Source organism: Podarcis vaucheri, assembly GCF_965113315.1.
Source record: "Podarcis vaucheri genome assembly, chromosome: 12".
Taxonomy (NCBI): domain Eukaryota; kingdom Metazoa; phylum Chordata; class Lepidosauria; order Squamata; family Lacertidae; genus Podarcis; species Podarcis vaucheri.
The window spans coordinates 15,579,785-15,600,166 of NC_138750.1; the positions used below are offsets into that span (position 1 = coordinate 15,579,785).

Sequence of the window (20,382 nt, forward strand, 5' to 3'; positions counted from 1 at the left end):
CTGGCACACCAGACTATGAGAAGCCCCTAATGTTGGACAGAGGAGTCGCACTGAACTGCTTCGTGGAGTCCAAGGCGGGGGCAAGATTTCAAAATAAATTTGGGCCAACCATTCTGTCAGGAAATAGCACAGTAAGCAATTGCTTTTTGTTTAGGCAAAAGGAAGAAAAAGTTCCACTGTCGCATGAGCAAAACCTCTTTAAAAGCCAAAAGATCTACCCAAAGTAAGGCAAACTGTAAGCAAAGATCTCCGCTCACTAAACATTACGGCCCATTGCATAAGCAAAGATAATTACTTACTCAACATTCAGGAGGGTCAAATGGCTTAGGAAGGATATGGTGAAAGAAATATATATATAACATTTCATTTATCAGTGCCGTTCACAAGCACAGTGATAGGAATGATTCATGTCTTGCTTTTTTCCTTTCTTAAGCCTATGCGTCTCTCTGCATGTATCCTTGTTAGGATTACAAGAAATGCAAAACTTGCTCATAAGGAGGGGAATTCTTTGCGTGTAAAAACCTCGTCTTAGCATGATGACACATCGGACGATGAAGTGAAGCAGGGCAAGCTAAAATCTCCCACTGTGCTTTCTTGCTCCGTCGAGGTACACACACGCACAAGATGCAGGCTGAGTGTACACTGAAAGCACATCACCTTCCCCAAAGAATGCTGGGAATTATTATTATTATTATTATTATTATTATTATTATTATTATTATTATTATTATATACCACACCCATCTGGCTGGGTTTGCCCAACCACTGTGGGCTGCTCCCAACAGAATAACAACAACAACAACAACAACAATAACAACAATAATAATAAAGCAATAAAACATCAAACATTAAAAACTTCCCTAAACAGGGCTGCCTTCAGATGTCTTCTAAAAGTCAGATAGTTCTTTATTTCCTTGACATCTGACAGGAGGGAGTTCCACAGGACGCCACCACTGAGAAGGCCCTCTGCCTGGTTCCCTGTAACTTGGCTTCTCGCAGTGAGGGAACCGCCAGGCGGCCCTCGGAGCTGGACCTCAGTGTCCGGGCTGAACAATGGGGGTGGAGACGCTCCTTCAGGTATACCTGGCTGAGGCCATTTAGGGCTTTAAAGGTCAGCACCAACACTTTGAATTGTGCTCAGAAACATTCTGGGAGCCGATGTAGGTCTTTCAGGACCGGAGTTATGTGGTCTCGGCAGCCACTCCGTCTAGCTGCCACATTCTGGATTAACTGCAGTTTCCGTGTCACCTTCAAAGGTAGCCCCACATAGAGCACATTGCAGTAGTCCAAGTGGGAGTACAATACTGTGGTACCTCAGGTTACATACACTTCAGGTTACATACGCTTCAGGTTACAGACTCCGCTAACCCAGAAATAGTACCTCGGGTTAAGAATTTTGCTTCAGGATGAGAACAGAAATCGTGCTCCGGCGGCACTGCAGCAGCAGGAGGCCCCATTAGCTAAAGTGGTGCTTCAGGTTAAGAACAGTTTCAGGTTAAGAACAGACCTCCAGAACGAATTAAGTACTTAACCCGAGGTACCACTGTACTTGTCAGGATTCAACCTCTGTAGTTTACCCTTCCCAGAGCTACAGTTCCCAGCACCCTTAACAAACCATAGTTCCAAGGATTCCTTGAGGGATGTTTATGTGCTTCAAATGTGGAACAGGGAAGGGCTCATACCCACTTATTCACATCTCCTCAGGGATGGCCAAGAAGCATTCTGGTTCTAGGCAGAGATGCTCATTTTATTCTTCATCATTCCCCGTACAGGATTCCCAACTCATTTCAACTTGCTGCAACAGCGAGTTCATTACTTCTTGTTCAGGCCTGCATTAGCAATAACTGGTGTTGACAGACGCGGCTGCTTTTGATTTAAGACCCCCCCCTTGCCCAGATTCAGGCAGTTCTTGCCTTAATAGGCTTTGCTCAGCCAGTCTCCTTTCTTTCTTATCATATTCCATGTTCTCACTATGAATTACTTCTAGGCTGTTGCTAACATCACATGCAAGGAAATTTAAAGATTGCCTCCAAACTGGAGCTATTTGCAGAGGCTATTAAGGACCGTGAGAATTATCTTATTTAATATTCCTTGTAGTGTATGGGCCAAACAAATTTAGACATTACACAGGAGAATCATGCAACCGATACGGTTTTTAAGAAGATGCTGGAGGCTGTGAATTTAATTAGAGGAATGGCAGAGGAAAGAGAGTCACCACTGAATTTTCAGGTAACATATTTTGTAAGTTCACAATGTGCTGTGCAAAGAATTATTTTGTCTGCCCTGGTGCTACTGCCTAACAACTTGGAGGAATTAAAGAGAGCATTTTCTCTCTACCAGCACCATATGTAAATTTTGTTTTAAAAAGCACAATTTCACGACATTTCTCCTGCTTGAATTCATATTTGTACCTTGTTTTTCCTTCTGAAAAGAAGCCCAAAGCAGCTAACAATAAATAAAACACGAATCAACACACAAGCTGTGTAAACACACACAAAAAATAAATAGTTCAATACCATACCAAATCCATAATGGCAAACCAATGAATAAAACAGTTTCAACAGCAATATTCAACTAGCAAAGTATCACAAAAGCAGTAACATACAATAACTATAATGCCAGCCCAGAGCAGCAATAGTACATTAAAAACAAAGGAGTTTCTCCCAGGCTTATACCTTTGGGCAAAACTTGAAAGAAAGAACTCCAGAAATATGCTCTTTGATAGAGCCTCTGAATAAATAAAACTGGATAAGAAAACCAGCTATGGGAAAGAGCTTTAATACGTGACAGAAACGTAGATAGCTTAACGGAATAGAGAATTATATTAATATACAAGAGGGGAACTTAAATGATGCAAAAGCTAAATCATAACATTTTGAACAGCTGATGGTAGAATTAATAGGCTGACTGAAAGTGTTAAAAAGAGGCAGTAGAAATAGCAGGCATGGTAATGACTTGTGATGAAATGATAGGGAGAAAGCATACAAACAATACAGCAAAAACAACACAACAGTTCAGTTATGAAGGAAGACATGGCTTACTAGGCGGGCACAAGTTGATCACAAGCCTCTAACACGCCACAAGGTATATATAAGGTTCCTTTGAAGTTGTTCATAAATTCATTGGAATCAAAGAAGGGAGCTGGAAGGGACCCAAGGGTCATCTAGTCCAACCCCCTGATATGTTCTAGCCACAGTATTAATAAAATAATACAGAACATATACCCATAATATCCATATACCACATCCATGATGTGAGAGAAATAAGGTACCAGAGGCAAGCAGAAAGCTTAAATCTAGCTCAGATTAAACCTCCAAATCAGCAAAACAACTTATAGCGATTTTATCTTAACTCCTTTTTAATGATTTTTTTTTCCAGCCGGAGAAGAGAGCCACTCTCTGTGTTATGAAGCTATGATTGTCACTCAAAAGAAACTGAACCATTTCTGCGGGGTCAGTGGCTTAGCGTGGGGGGTGCAGGGGTGGCCGGCCGCACTGGGCGCAACATCTGGGGGTTAGGGTTAGGGGGCGCAAATCCACGGGTTAGGGGGCGCAAATTACTTGCCTTGCCCCGGGCGCTGACAACCCACGCTACGCCACTGTGCTGGGTGTGCCTGCATGCTTCCGAGAACAAAGGTTTCAGAAAGCGATCTCTTGGGTCTCTAATACAGGGGTCAGCAAACTTTTTCAGCAGGGGGCCGGTTCACCGTTCCTCAGACTTTGTGGAGGGCCAGACTATATGGGGAGGGGGTGAACGAATTCCTATGCCCCACAAATAACCCAGAGATGCATTTTAAATAAAAGGACACATTCTGCTAATGTAAAAGCACGCTGATTCCTGACCGTCCACAGGCTGGATTTAGAAGGTGATTGGGCCGGATCCGGCCCCCAGGCCTTAGTTTGCCTACCCATGCCTAGTATATATAAGGTAGGACCCACACAGGCGACAAATTTTGAGAAAAATCATATAAGAAGTCCACGGTTAAACACATGCACACACTTGAACAGGGACTACATTTAAACTGGCCACAATATCTTCTGGCTTGGCAAGATTCTCCCTTACTAATTGGCCTGACCAACCAATTAGTAGGATTTATGTTGCGTTCAAAAATTGCATCAACTCTTTGCCCAAGGTATTAGATTATTAGAATGGGATGTGTGCACTGATGTGAAGTATTGCTTATAAGAGCTGCAGTGCACTGTAGAATCGTAATCAATATATGTGTGGATAAAGCATCAAAGGAGGCATTTTATGTCTCTCTTCTCTTGGGTCCATAAAAAGGGAATACTGATGGTAACTGGCTGCTGCACAAAATCCCTTTTTAGTACAGTGGCACCTTGGTTCTCAAACGCCGAAGATCCAGAGGTGTTCGTTTTCAAACGTTTTTTGGAAGCCGAACATCCAATGTGGCTGTCGGCTATTGTTTCCAGGGCGCCTGCACCAATCAGAAGCTTTGTCTTGGTTTTTGATCATTTCGGAAGTCAAATGGACTTCCAGAACAGATTAAGTTTGGCTCTTTTGTTTTTGCTATTTATTTCGCGTTTTTGTTTTTGAGGCTTTTTGGTTAATTTGTTTTCGTGACTGTGTGGAACCCAGTTCAGCTACTGATTGATTGATTGATTGATTGAATGATTGATTGTGTGACTGCGGAAATGGATAAAAGCCCCCCATCCAAACAATAACTATCATCAGTGCAGGTAAGAAAAGAAAAGAAAAAATAATAATTTTTAGCATCTACAGTACTGTCTTATTTATTTTATAGTACAATACATTGATTATTGCTTTCATTTTATGGATCAGTGGTCTCACTAGATAGTAAAATTCATGTGAAATTGCTGTTTTAGGGGTTGTTTTTTTAAGTCTGGGATGAATTCATCCATTTTGCATTCCTTTCTACGGGAAAGTGTGCCTTGGTTTTGGAACGCTTTGGTTTTGGAACCGACTTCCGGAACAGATTAAGTTTGAGAACCAAGGGGCCACTGTACAATCAGGTACTCCAACAATGAAATTACGAAAATTGGGAAAATCAATATAGTCAATATTCACTGAAGTTCTGCACATGATGTGCCTTTGCCTGATTTTTAGAGATATTTCTCTCCATATTTCCTCCATATTTCACACAAGAGCTCATCCAATTCAGGAGAAAGCCATCTAACCTTCAGGAGAGGCTTTTGGATGGCTGGACTTTTTGGATCCACAGGATTTAGCAGTGAAGAGGTCACCTTCCACCTAACCCCTTCCTCCAGTGTCCATCCATTTTATATATTTTTAAATTTGCTTTTACATTGAGAGATCAAGGCGATACAACACGACTTTTGAAAAACAAGCTCTACCACTACTGCCAAGTATGAAAGGAATGGAAGAGAGTAACATGAATAGCCTTTGGTGCACAATAATTTTAAAACATGCACCCCAGTTTTTGGGTATCAGTACAACATTAAGCCCAGCAAAAACAGTGGATGTGTGAAGACTGCTAAACATGAGAGGGAGGCAGGCAAATGAATGACCTGTTCTTGGAAATACGTAAGTCTAGCTCTTCTTTCAAATGCAAAGGAAGTGGTTGCCACACTCCAAAATCACTTTCACAGTTTATTCCACAATACCAAATGTGGGAAGAATATTGTGAAATCTTGTGTATGTGCACACTCGCTAATGAGATTTGGTCTTCATGAACTAGTATTAAAAAAAACCTCGTTTTCATTCCGCATTCAACACAACAGAGGAACTCTTATTTGGGGATATGTAGCAGATTTTCAGAACTACTGCAAATGCTCTCGAATTATCATTTGGGTATGAGCCTGGTACAGACAGGACTAGTTGGGAGGTGTGTGTCTGAGAAGGAATACACAAATTGCCAATAAGAGCTACAAACTGTAGCCGGTCCCCAATGATGGCAGCAGTAGGTACTAAGAAGTAACAGGCAGCCTGTTGACCAAATCTGAACCCCATTGGCTGCTGTCTACATTGCAGAATTTATAGCGCTCAGTAGTGCTCATGACAGTCAGAAAGGGCTAAAAAGCACCTAGCCAGCTGGGAATTAATGAACATGGAGGAGGAGTTCAGAAGTAGGAGGAATTATGTAGACATAAACGTAGCAACTAACAACATTCTTTCCTCTACATTCCCTATCTCCTTGTCTGGAGAACTTCATGAGGACATGTGTGTCCTAATTCCCAGCAGCTCAGAATCTTAGATGGGGGGTTTGTGACAAGGAAACCACTGCAAACAGAAAGTTTGCACAAATCAGCATTAAAAGGGACAAACTACATCTTTGCAGCTAAGCTGCAGGTTTTTCAAAATGTATTGCCTGTGCATTTGGGATATGTGTGTGTGATATTTGATGGAATCAGAGCAGGCACGGGAAGGGGATTTAATTATTATTAATACTCCCTTTTTAAAAAAATTGCTTCTCGTGCAAGAAATGCCTCAAAGTGACTTAAAGGTAAACGTAAAGGGACCCCTGACCATTAGGGGTTGCAGCGCTCATCTCGCTTTATTGGCTGAGGGAGCCTGCGTACGGCTTCCGGGTCATGTGGCCAGCATGACTAAGCCGCTTCTGGCGAACCAGAGCAGCGCACGGAAATGCTGTTTACCTTCCCGCCAGACCGGTACCTATTTATCTACTTGCACTTTGACTGTGCTCTCAAACTGCTAGGTTGGCAGGAGCAGGGACTGAGCAACAGGAGCTCACCCTATCACGGAGATCAGCAAGCCCTAGGCTCTGTGGTTTAACCCACAGCGCCCCCACCCCCCAAAGCGACTTACAAATCTGTAAAATACACAAACTTTAAAAGTACTCTGTTTCAAAACAATTGCCCTTCCCTGCTGTGCTCCTGGGGGAAATCCTTCTTCTGAACCTGGTATTTGCCTTTGATGTGGGGGGGAGGGAAGAATTTGCCACAAAGAGACATTTCCCCTTAAGGCAAATAGCACCTTCCCAAGGCGGATTTTCCTCCAGACCACAGCAGGGGAGAGTAAGGATTAAATTCCCTCTCTCTGCTCTCACCCTTCCAACCACACCTGCTGGTGCAATTTGCATTTTGAAAAATCAGCAGGTTAGATGCAAAGATACAATTAACACCGTGTCTAACTTGTCCCAAAGAGATATACGCACACCGGGCTGAAATGAGAAGTGAAACAAGGGCAAGAGAGTGAGGCAAGATAACAGACATGAAAAACACACACACACACACCATTCCAATATTTTCCGCAAGGCACTGCTTGGTGCTGCGCAACACCCAGCACGTAACACTCAAAAGCGAGGGCACGACAAAAGAACAAGGAAGTTGTCAGCTGGACGCAGAACCAGTCAGTCCAAAGACGCATGTTTACACTGGTAAATGAAGCTTCTGCAAACATTGAGCTACAAAGCTAAGCCTGTCTTTCAAAGGGACTAACTAAGCATGCATTGCTCCTAGATTGCGTACCTTGGACCAGATTGCTTAGGTGGCCTTTAGGCCTTACAAGAGTGCTGAGGGAGGCACTTTCCTGTGAATTCTTCCCATGGTCTTCCTGTAAGGTCCATGGGACTGTTGGGGTCCGCTAATCGGGCCCAAGCCGCCTCGGTCACTGAAAAGCCAATAAATGCCAAAGGCAGAGGAGATTCCCAGAATCGCTCCTTTATTCAGCTGAGTAAAACAGAGCGGGCAAGCCACACCCACCAGTGTGATGGTGAAGCCGCCCCAAATAGCCTTTATTCATATTTTTTGTAGGTATCCCCCCTCCCTTTCCCTCTTTCGAGGTTCCTTGCGCTGATCTAAACAGGACACCCTGCCTGGAGACCTTGAAGAGGAGAATTGCCTGGCAGAGGGAGGTTTTCCTGAAAATCGCCTAGCAACGTTATCTGGTCTTCACATATTTGTGGCTCACCCTCCTAAATACTAAAGCAGGCAGTTTTCTACAGAAGCAAAATGGCATCAGTTAGGCTAACCCCCCAAAAACAGGACAAGAACAGGCCTCCGTGGCTCTTCCTGAGACCCCACAGTACCAGTGAACAGGCCTGATTTTAGTAGCCAGCATGCCTGAATAATCTGCAAAGCAAGACCACACGGGTAAATGGTGCCTCTGAAATCACTCTGATCTTAAACCTCAGCAGCTTTGCAGGCTGTCTTCTGGAGGTGAAAGGGCTAAGGAGTAAACACCATGCAGAGTGGAGTCCCTAAGATGGTTGGATGGTGCCTTGTACACTTCCTTCTGGCAACTTCTTCAGCCAAGCTGGTGCCAAATGTGACGTCAGGCTGAGAGGGGAATCTTGTCTTCTAGGCAGCCCAGGACTTCCATATACGCTCCTCAAGCTTGTGCCCCATGGAGGTCACTTTGGTGCTGATAACTGCAATGGCACAACGGCACTTTTTCCCTGATACCATTGGGCCGGCCCTCACTTAAATATAGTGCACCCCCCTCACGGAACACCACTTCCACAAATTCCCACAAACTATCTTGTGGGGGACGTGTGTGAGGGAAAACTTAATGATTTGGAGTCTCAGGCAGGGTTTGATCAAATAAGCAAGAATGATTTTATTAAACAAAGGAAGTTTATGACACAAAGTGGGTAAAACATAGGATACTTCAGATTATAATGTTATTTCACTTCAGTTCTTTCTCAGTTGTTGCACAACTGTTGCCGCCTGATACTTTGGTTCTTAAACAAGGTGGTACTTCCTGTCAGTTGCACACCCCTTTGACAACCCGACTCCTGAGGTACTCCAAGTAACAGACCCAAGGGAACTCCCCACCCCTCTTAACTGGTTTGGGAGTCTTCACTTTTCATAAAAGAATCTCTCCCCTCCTGACTGGAATGAGCACTAAGTAGACTGTCTCTTTACAGCTTCTACTTCTCCTGGTTGAGCCTCAGCCTCCCAGTCACCGTATTTTTCACTCTATAGGACGCACTTTCCCCCTCCTAAAAAGTAAGGGGAAATGTGTGTGCGTCTTATGGAGCGAGTGCAGGCAGGAGGCTCTGCTCAGCGCTCCCTTTAAAGAGCCGTGTGGAGTGTGTGCGTGGCTCTTCGGGGCTTTTCCCCGAGAAGGGCTGCCCTTCTCCCTCCTCGGGGAAAAGCCCCCAAGAACCACACACACGCTCCGCACGCTCTTTAAAGGGAGTGCGGCTCTTGGGGGAGCCTTAGCCGCTCGCAGCCTCTCCAGGGCAGGGGATGAAGGCTCCCCTTGCCTGGGAGAGGCTGCACGGCTAAACAAGAAGCCAGGACAGCGAGTGGGATCCGCTGCCCTGCGGAGGCTTCGCGCGGCTATCCCTGGCTTTTGCGGGAGGTGGGAGGAAAGCCAGTAGGCTTGCTTTTGCGGAGGGCAAGAGGGATTGGTGTGCACTGATCCCGCTTGCTCTCCTGGTTTCAGGGATAGCTCTGCAAAGCCTCCTGAGTGAAGATGGAGGAGCGCTCCCTCTTAGCTAAGGATGCTTTGTGTTGCTTTCTTATTTCTTGTTTTCCTATCCTAAAAACTAGGTGCGTCTTATGGTCCTGTGCGTCTAATAGAGCGAAAAATACGGTAATTCCTGGCCTATTACTCTCACAGGACACCATACACTGTCCTTCATGCTAAGCTCAGAGACTCCTTTCTCTAGCTTATGATATATTCCTCAGAGTGGATGTTTCTACCCAGAACCAACTCTCTCTCCTCTCACTCCCTATCTCCTCAACTGTCTCTCCAAATCCTCTCCTTTTCAACTCCCCCTCCTGGAACCCCGGCCAATCAGAGGCTGCCATTCATTAACTGTTTGCTGACAGGGAAAAAGGAAAAATAAAACACTTGTTGACCCAACCTGCCCAGCAAAACAAACTTTCCCCTCACACTAACACAGTGGCTGGACTTCACCCCCGGAGTGGCACTCCATTGTTTCTCCAGACAGGGGGGTGGGGGTGATGGTGAGGAGCAGGAGAAACATTGAGCATTGTACACGAAGAAACAAGACGTCATACTTTTGATACTTCGTTTATGGTGTAGTCCTACACAAATCCACCCAAAAGAAAGTCCCGCTGAGTTCAGTATGGCTTCCCCGCAAGTAAATGGGTACAGGGCTACAGGCTACAGCTGTCCCTTCCTGAATACTTTGAATATGCTTCTATGTCACTCTATCCTGGCTAGTGATCAATAGTAGAGCCTTTCAAACAAAACACTGGGAAAATTTATCAGCAGATGACTAATGCTACATAATAAAACATTATAATGCCATTACCACCAAGTTGTAGCCATTGATGTGGCTTGTCCAGGAAATTGTTATCAGTCAGTTTATTAGTAATACTGGTGCTCCAGACAATGTACAGTCACACCTCAGGTTACAGATGCTTCAGGTTGCGTTTTTTCTGGTAACGGACCGCTGAAACCCAGAAGTACCAGAACGGGTTACTTCCGGATTTTGGCGGGCGCGCATGCGCAGAAGCGCCGAATCACAACCCGCAGGTGCGCAGAAGCGCAGCTGCGGGTTATGGATGCTGCAGGTTGCAAGCGTGCATCCCACACAGATCATATTTGCAACTCAAGCGTCCACTGTATTTCCAGAAAATGTTCTGATGTTCTAAATATTTTAGGACCCAATTTCACATGTTTGACTTTGCATTCAGTAAACAACACCCAAAGGAGTGTGCCGTGTTAATTTTGGGTGCTATGATATAAGCATCTCATGTATTCCCAGTAGCCAAGGTTCTGTTTCATCAGGTTTACTTGGAGAATATTTATTGGGGTAGTTGCAAATACGGGAAAGGCCCTGGCATCTCCAAGCAGGGCTAAGACTCTTTCTGAAACCCTGGAGAGCAGCTGCAAGTCAAAGCAAGGCTACTTGGTCTCATTACAAGGCGGATTCTTATGTTCCCATTGCAAAACCCAACAATTCAACAGCAATTGCTGCCTCTACATTGCTAAAACTCTTGAGAAAAAAAGGATGACGGGGCTGAATATTTCTAATATACTGTTACCCAAAGAGCTCTGCGGAGCTTCCTAAAGGTGGTCACCTGAAACGCTTAATCACATCTTAGGGCAGTTTCAGTTTTTCTGGTGTCGCCTCCATTGTGCTAGTTATTAAACAGTTCACGTTCAAAGGCAGCATGCTTCTGAAGACGATTCGCTGCCAACGCAGAGCAGGTGGAAAGTGACAAAGCCACAAGAGACACACCTGTGGAATCTCCATCTCCAGCTTTAGCTAATGGTTGGACCAGATGACACTTGGGTCTCTTCCAACTCCACAATTCTGTGATTCTATGAAATATGCTACATAGGAAGGAAGTACGCTGGGCACTTTCAAATATCACCAGGTCAGTCCACATCTATGATTCCACCAAACATAAACTGCTCAGAGCCAGCTTTGTGATGTCAATGATTTTGGATTTGGAGCAGCTGGCTGGTAAGTCCAGGGAAGTTCTCTGAATTGCACAGAGCTGCTGTCCAGTTCTGCAAGGGTTTAAGGAATGCTTTTATTCATTTGATTTGCAATTCAGCCCATCTCAAATGTTTGGAGTGGATAACGAAAACAAACTAGTTGAAACAAAATACACTAAGCCTTATTAATTGCACATGGTACATCTTACCATTCACACCAGTCATCAAAATCTAGTTGAAGATAACACGTCTGGAGGAAGACGCTTGCCGTCAGACTTTATGAAGTCTCCTAGATGTAATATTCTGCAATTAAAGAGGCATTATCAAGAACGCCTCTCCACACCGACCTTCTCATCCCTAACTTGGCACATAGCTAAGTACATATAAGATAGAGAACTCTTCTCCTGTCTTAGGAATGGCAACAAATGTTGGGTCCAAGCTATATAAACAAGCACATAGAAAAACAACAGGGTGCAAGAATAATACAGTGGTACCTCGGGTTAAGAACTTAATTCGTTCTGGAGGTCTGTTCTTAACCTGAAACTGTTCTTAACCTGAGGTACCACTTTAGCTAATGGGGCCTCCCGCTGCCGCATGATTTCTGTTCTCACCCTGAAGCAAAGTTCTTAACCCGAGGTACTATTTCTGGGTTAGCGGAGTCTGTAACCTGAAGCGTATGTAACCAGAGGTACCACCACTCTAGATACCATAGGGATGTACTCCCAATGACATATCTAACTTCTGGAGTAAGGCCATGGCGATCTGAACTTCCTGTTGTTGTTTAAGGATTATAAAGGTCAGTTCCCTGTAGAGAGCTTTACAGTGGTCTAGCTTTGAGTTTACAAAGACATGAATGGCGGCTGCTACGCACCAGGGTGGGTTTTATTTAAATCAAATTGATTTAAATCACTAGTCAGTAAGACTTCTTCTTCTTCTTCATCTTTACAGAAAGACTCATTCTTGCTGGTATAATCCTAATATTTACAACTAGAAGGTGGTTTCATCTTTGGAATAATAAATTTTCAGAGTAGTTTTTACAGATCTATCAAAAATTTTTGATTTGGTTATACTAATAGAAATGCATAGACAGATAATTATGAAATTATTGTGAGGTTTAATAAGTTAACTGTTTATATTTGGACACCTTTTCTGCTGTACTTTATCAGAAGGGGAAAAATAATCATTTCCTTGATAACAATTTAAACAATTTATTTAACTAAAACAATAACATTATAGCATATGTATCCATGTTTGTTAACTGATGTGGTTAAACAATTCTTTAAAAAAAACAAAAACAGACTGAGTTTTAGCACACATGAAAAACTTAAAACAAATCCTTATTTCCTGATGAATAGCCTTTGGACTATAATGTAACTTAAATAGAAAGCTATCTTTAGAAAGATTTTTCTTCCAAAAGCCTTTTATTTTAAAAATCCAATTTAAATAAAATAATCCGATTTTTTTTTAATCATTGATTTTTATCCACCCTGGTTGGTCAATAGGATTTTGAAATACCTCTTTTTTTCCTCTGTGCAAATCTGGATCCATATATATGCATAATGCTGTTTTCTAAAATCTTGCTGCTGTCTCCAAGAGATTCATACTGTAATTCTCTAGACCTGAGTTTGTAAATAAATAGCAAAGCCACAATAGGTTTTCCAATTTTCAAAAAAGATATTGTAGGGCTGGGGAAAGGTGCAGAAAAAAGCGATCAAAAGGGTGAGGCACCTTCATTCACACTATTTCAAGTGTGGCGATGATACTATATTGTTCAGGGTGGTAAACAAAACAAGGTATTAAAGGAGCTCCAAAACGACCTCTCCAAACTGGCTGAACTGGCATTAAAATAGTAAATGCAGTTCAACACAAGCACATGGGGACAAAAGAACAGCAACAACCCCAACTTCACATATACACTACTGGAGTCTGAACTGGTAATGACTGGGCTGTGATGGGTCCCTGTGTGAGAATGGCAACTCTGCGTGTGGCAGCTGTGGAGAAAAATGAATTCTGTGTGGGAAAAGAAGAAAGGGGCCCAAAAATAATAAAAGTGCTAATATATTCATGCCATTATAGAAACCAAATCCATGTGGTTGTTTTGGTCACCCCATTTCAAAAAGGATATGGAAAAGGTGGGAGAAAGGGCAACTAAAATTATCCCTAGGAGGAAATTTGGGGATAATTAGCTGAGAAAAATGGTGACAGGGTAGAGGTGTATAAAATGTTGTGCGTCTTGGAAAAAGCACGTGGAGAGGTTTTTCTCCCAGTCATAAAATTCTAGAGCTTGGGGGTTGTCCACTGAAATTGGTTAGCAGTAAAGTCAAGGCGTGATGCGGGTGGCGCTGCGGGTTAAACCACAAAGCCTAGGACTTGCCGATCAGAAGGTCCGTGGTTCGAATCCCCGCGATGGGGTGAGCTCCCGTTGCTCGGTCCTTGCTCCTGCCAACCTAGCAGTTCGAAAGCACGTCAAAGTGCAAGTAGATAAATAGGTACTGCTCTGGCAGGAAGGTAAACGCCATTTCCGTGCGCTGTTCTGGTTCACCAGAAGCGGCTTAGTCATGCTGGCCACATGACCTGGATGCTGTACGCCGGCTCCCTCGGCCAATAAAGCGAGATGAGTGCCACAACCCCAGAGTCGGCCACGACTGGACCTAATGGTCAGGGGTCCCTTTACCTTTACTTTAAAGTCAAGGCACAACAAAGGTCACCAAAGGGGGACTAGACAAAAACCATGGAAGGTTTGTTTGTTGGGGCTATAGAACCACGAGGGCTAAGTGGAAACTTCAGGTCTGGAAACAGAACATCACTGAATGGCAGTTGTTGGGAGAGAAACATTGAGAGCCAGTGTGTTGTAGAGGTTAAGAGCGGTAGATTTGTAATCTGGGGGACCGGGTTCGAGTCTCCGCTCCTCCACATGCAGCTGCTGGGTGACCTTGGGCTAGTCACACTTCTCTGAAGTCTCTCAGCCCCACTCACCTCACAGAGTGTTTCTTGTGGGGGAGGAAGGGAAAGGAGAATGTTAGCCGCTTTGAGACTCCTTCAGGTAGTGATAAAGCGGGATATCAAATCCAAACTCCTCCTCTTCTTCTTCTTCAGCCTTCGTTTCTTCCTTGTGTGATTCCCAGAGGCAGCTATGGGAAGCCGGATGTGGAACCTTTGGTGTAAACCAGTCAAGATTTCATGTTCTTATTTAATCACCATTAGGGAGAAGATCCAAAACCTTCCAGCAAGATAAGTCACATCCTTCAGGGATTTTTTCTTTTCTTTTATGCACAATAATTCAAGAGTTATCTTCCAATGCTGTCTGGGTGATATTTAGTCAACATTCAGCTATGCTGTTGCCTGACTACAAGCGACAAATCTTCCTACAGTACAGCCCATCCCTAGATCAAAATAATAGCATTAATTCACACCTTTTTGTTTTCTAGAACACAGCGTGCCCATACCATCTTCCCTGCTTCTAATTCTACAGCTATAGTACACGGACAGGATGCATTGGAACTTCAGAGATAATACTTCTACGGAATTTCTGTTGGTCAGCTTAGTAGCTTTGTTTAGATTTGTTGACATCCAAATCCAGTAAACCAACTGGGCCTATTCCATTCTTATCAGTAAAAAGGCTTTGGGGATTTATTGAAGCTCCACTTCTCTTAAAGGACCAAGAATCTGGATTTCCTCAATAAGCTAATAAAATTGACTTGAAATGCTTAGGATAACAATCATGTTTTGTGCACAGCATCCGAACCGTCAGCGATGCAAATATAGCATTAAGAAGGAGCCAGTTAATAACTGCTATTTCCTGCCTCTCTTGTCTCAGGGAGGCCTAGTGGAATGAATAACATCAGCTGCGTGTTGTAAGAAGATCGCTCTTTTTTATAACAAAAAGAAGTAAGACATGAAGGAGCTTGGAAGGAAAAACCACTTGTATTCTGGAGCAGGGAATTAAATTATGTTTAAGTGTGCCGGGACAAAAACTGGACGTACTACTTTTCCATTGGTGTCTGGAACACCTTCACAAATCATTAACTCGCTCAAATGCGGCAACATTTGCATAAGTTGTGTATAATTAAAGCTTTGGGGGAAAAGCTCTGACAACACAAATATCGAGGGTGAGTGCATCAAAGCTACTACACAGACAACACCAGAATTGTTGGGATCGGATCGGACAACTTTCTAGGTCAGTGTTGCAACACTTCTTAAAAAGCTGCTTTCTGATAAACTGTTGGAAGAGTATGGCCAACCAACAGTGTTCCCAGTCACAACCTGGCTGTGCCAGCAGAATAACATCAGAATGATATCCTGACACCAGAACCACAGAGCCTAGGACTTGCTGATTAGAAGGTCGGCGGTTTGAATCCCCGTGATGGGGTGAGCTCCCGTTGTTCGGTCCCTGCTCCTGCCAACCTAGCAGTTCGAAAGCACATCAAAAGTGCAAGTAGATAAATAGGTACTGCTTTGGCAGGAAGGTAAACGGCGTTTCCGTGCGCTGCTCTGGTTCGCCAGAAGCGGCATAGTCATGCTGGCCATATGACCTGGAAGCTGTACGCTGGCTCCCTTGGCCAATAAAGCGAGATGAGCGCCGCAACCCCCAGAGTCGGCCACGACTGGACCTGATGGCCAGGGGTCCCTTTACCTTTACATTATATACAGTATATAGAACATACAGCATCTGCTGCATCTGGACCTAATGGTCAGGGGTCCCTTTACCTTTACGGGGGACATGGCCAAAAAATATATGTTGGGAGCCACCCATGCTAGCAGTCGGGGATGATGGGAATTGTAGTCTAACAACATCTGGGGACCCAAACTTGAGAAAAGCTGGTACCATGAGCACAACCAGGATTTTGTTGTGCGAGATGAGCGCCGCAACCCCAGAGTCAGCCACAACTGGACCTAATGGTCAGGGGTCCCCTTACCTTTAACCATCATGCAGATACATCGAAGCATGGAGTCACTCCACACAAACTAAGAAGAACTCTGTGCTCCACCCTCTCATAAAAGGGATTACTCTCCTTAAACTAAGTCAAGTTGCCATTTGGGGGTAAGGACCCCTGACAATTAAGTCCAGTCGCGAACAACTCTGGGGTTGCTGCGCTCATCTCGCTTTACTGGCCGAGGGAGCCGACGTTTGTCCGCAGGCAATTTTTCCAGGTCATGTGGCCAGCAGGACTAAACTGCTTCTGGCGAAACCAGAGCAGCACACGAAAGCGCCGTTTACCTTCCCACCGGAGTGGTACCTATTTATCTACTTGTACTTTTTGGCATCTGGGGCGCGGGTGGCGCTGTGGGTAAAACCTCAGTGCCTAGGACTTGCCGATCGCATGCCAACCTAGCAGTTCGAAAGCACCCTTGGGTGCAAGTAGATAAATAGGGACCGCTTACCAGCGGGAAGGTAAACAGCGTTCCGTGTGCTGCACTGGCTCGCCAGATGCAGCTTGTCACGCTGGCCACGTGACCCGGAAGTGTCTGCGGACAGCGTTGGCTCCCGGCCTATAGAGTGAGATGAGCACACAACCCTAGAGTCTGGCAAGACTGGCCCATACGGGCAGGGGTACCTTTACCTTTAACTTTACTTTTTGGCATGCTTTCGAACTGCTAGGTTGGCAGGAGCAGGGACCGAGCAACGGGAGCTCACCCTGTCGCCGGGAATTCGAACTGCTGACCTTCTGATTGGCAAGCCCTAGGCTCAGTGGTTTAGACCACAGCACCACCCGCGTAAGACAGCTCAAAAGCCTTATTTTTCAAATGATGGACTGACTGTGATTCATTATCAGTTAAACATCTGGCTAGTTCCGATGACAACCTTGAGCTACATTAAGAGCTTTGAGAACATAAAGAATAAAAGTCACTTGATCCAGGGACAGCCCACATATATATTGGCCTATTCCAACCTCTTTTTCTGCACATAAAAAAGCTTTTTGGTTCCTGAAATTCATTCCAATTGTGCAGATAAAATATAACTGATAGAATTCTACAAGATGTGGTATTAGTGTGTGAAGGCAGTAATAATCCCCAGTCATGCACCTCCAGATAATGGCACTGTCTGGCACCTTAAACCTAAGTTATGGGTGCAACAATGTCTGGGTGCACTTTTTTTGTAACAAGAATACAAAGCTGAAAATGAATGAACTGCATCTAAAATTCATTTTTCACATGGTCTAGTCCTTCCCCTGCCCGCCCCCCTAATTATTCTTAAGAAGGTCTCTTCTCCAGTCTTCAGAGAGTAGCTGGAAGTGGGGAGGCAGAAAAAAGTCCTCCTTTCCTTCCACTCTGCAGTTTTAATCTGAAATCTTAGGCACCCAGAGCTCAGAAACTGCCTGCACTAATGAAAGTCCCTGTCGCAAAATGCGCCTAGGACAATGGAAGTTTCAAACACTGCATTGGAGAGTTACGGCGCCTGCGGTGGCTACAGCGACTGGTATGGGAGAGACATGTTTCGCTGCAGGCGGGGCAGATAAAGGCGTACAGTTTTGCTGCTACATGCGGGGATAGTACTGGAAGTATATACATAGAATAATAGAATTGAAGAGTTGGAAGAGACCCTGAGGATCATGTAGTCCAACCCCCTGCAACGCAGAAACAGACAGCTGTCCCATACAGGGATCAAACCTTGGCATTATCAGCACCATGCTCTACCCAATTGAGCCATGAATCACGTCTTCAGCACTAATAAGTCGTCCCAAAGCAGCACAGATATACCAAAAGCAACGATAGTGGAAGTGAAAAATATTGCAGTGTTTCATTAAAACAAGCAAACAAACGCACTAGCAGCCACCAATCACTTCAGCTTCAGGACATGCAGTTTAAGAACAGCCCTCCAGGATCAAGCCAAGGGCGCATCTAGTCCTGGATCCTGTACTCACAGTGACTAACCAGTCCAACAGTGACCAACCAGCTTATATGGGAAACCGGCAAGCAGGCCCTGAGCACAAAAGCATTCTCCTCTGCAACTGAAGCATAACTGTTGCCTACCAAAAGCACATTCATCAAGGCTAACAGCCACGTATACAGCCTGTCCTCCACGGATCTGCCTTCTCCTCTTTTAAAACCACCCAAGCTGGTGGCCGTCACGATCTCTTGTGGCAGCGAGTTCCGCAGTTTCACTGCGCCAGCTACCAAAAGGAGACATGAAAGTTTTCCTTGGCAGAGCGAATAAGTAGAGATTCCCGTTCATTTCCTCCGCACCCCTTTCAAGTTTCAAACCAGCCCGATCCCCTTTCCTCAGACGGAAAGAAAGAAAACTCCGAAACGAAAGAGGTCCCCACCAAGTCGCTTTCAAACTTTCCAGGCTCCCGCGCTCACGGGTGGCGAAGGCCAGGAAGTTGCCAAGGCGCGCAGGCTGGCGCGACGTCGATTATTCGTGGAATCGGAGACTCGCAGAGTTGGAAGGGACCCCGGTGGGCATCTAGCCCAACCCCGCGAGACGCAGGACTCTTTCGCCCAACTCTGGGTTCGAACCCACGACCCCCAGTCCCACGCGCAACCCACGGGGCTCTCCGGTTACCTCTCCAACCCGCCCTCCGCGATTCGGACAAGCCTTAACACCCGGGGGGGGAGGAACTCCCCGCTTCCGATCCGCCGGGCGCACCTTACGCGGACCCCACCCAAAACACGCGTGGGGCGCAGGCGCCCGATCGCCGCTTACCTGCGCGCTGCAGGGTCACGGCCGCCAGCAGCAGGAGTTGGGCCAGAGGCAGGAAAGCGATCCAGAGACCCGCAGCCATCTCCGCGCATCTGCGCCCCCTGCGATCCTGCAAGGAGCGGGGTGGGTAGTTTCTCTCCTCCCTGGTCGCCGGACCGTGGAGGAGACTCCTCCGGGGTGGCTGATCTGGTGGCGACGCCCTCCTCTTCCTGCTCTGCCTCGGGTCAGGAGGAGGGAGGCGACGGCTCCTCCCTTTCCCTGCCGCCCATCCCCAGGTGCAAAAAGGGACTCCTCCTCTTCCCCGGTGCGCGCGCTTGTGGGAAAAGGCCTGGGCTGCCCCGGGGAGGAAGTCGAAGGTCCCGATTCAACGGCGTCTCCCACCCACGAGCTGCCGCGTCGGGTGCCCCTCGAGGGTGCACACTTTGCGCTTCCTAGTCGGAGAGGATCCGTGGGATTTTCAACTTATGCGCCTACTCTTGTTGATGTGCCTGGGCGCGCCCTGTCTGGGGAAGACAGGAGATCTAACTAACTGCCCAAAATCCTACGAACTGTAATGCAGGGATCATGGAATGGTCGGTTTGGAAGGGGAATCCCGAGGGTCCTCGAGTTCCAACCCCCTGCGATGCAGAAATCTCTTGACTCGAACTTGGGACCCTGAGATTAACAGATTCCCGCCGTACCTGCTGAGCTAATCTCAGGCTCTTCTTAAAGAGACCCCTGACCATTAGGTCCAGTCGTAGCTGACTCTGGGGTTGCGGCGCTCATCTCGCTTTATTGGCCGAGGGAGCCGGCATACAGCTTCCAGGTCATGTGGCCAGCATGACTGTGCCGCTTCTGGCAAACCAGAGCAGCGCACGGAAATGCCGTTTACCTTCCCGCCGGAGCGGTACCTATTTATCTACTTGCACTTTGACATGCTTTCGAACTGCTAGGTTGGCAGGAGCTGGGACCGAGCAACGGGAGCTCACCCATTGGGGGTTTCGAACCGCCGACCTTCTGATCGGCAAAGTCCTAGGCTCTCTGGTTTAACCCACAGCGCCACCCACACCCCCAGCGACTTCTTAGCTCTTAACAAATTGCCTGCTTTTTTATCAATGGGGGGGGCGTGAAGATGGGGGCTGCTGGTGAGCTTTTCATGAATAAATCTGGGTGTTAAAGGTCCAGCCCTCCAAATATTTGCTTCCTAAGTAGGAGTGGGCTCAACTGGCCAGAGAAAAGTGTGGGGCGATTGCATGGCTGCACTGATATTTGTAGAATGCGGTTTGTTTGTGTAGAAATTGCTACACAATTATTGGAATTATGCCCCCCTGAAGAAAGTGGGACTCACTTCCCAAAAAAAGCAGCAGTATGGGGTGTGTGAAAAAGCCAAGAGGATCTCAGAAGTGTGGCCTCCATCTGTGCATGCCCGGTGAACT

At 45.8% G+C, this 20,382-nt stretch overlaps 1 protein-coding gene across 1 annotated transcript in view; it reads right to left on the reverse strand.

Moving 5' to 3' along the window:
- Window positions 1-19,186, reverse strand: part of CDCP1 (CUB domain containing protein 1) — a 43,685-nt gene extending 24,499 nt beyond the window's left edge. The window contains exon 1 of the mRNA XM_082193006.1: window positions 18,971-19,186. Coding sequence (XP_082049132.1) covers window positions 18,971-19,049 — 79 coding nt within the window. The 5' untranslated portion in view covers window positions 19,050-19,186. The remainder of the gene's footprint in view (window positions 1-18,970) is intronic.
- Window positions 19,187-20,382: the final 1,196 nt, after the last annotated feature.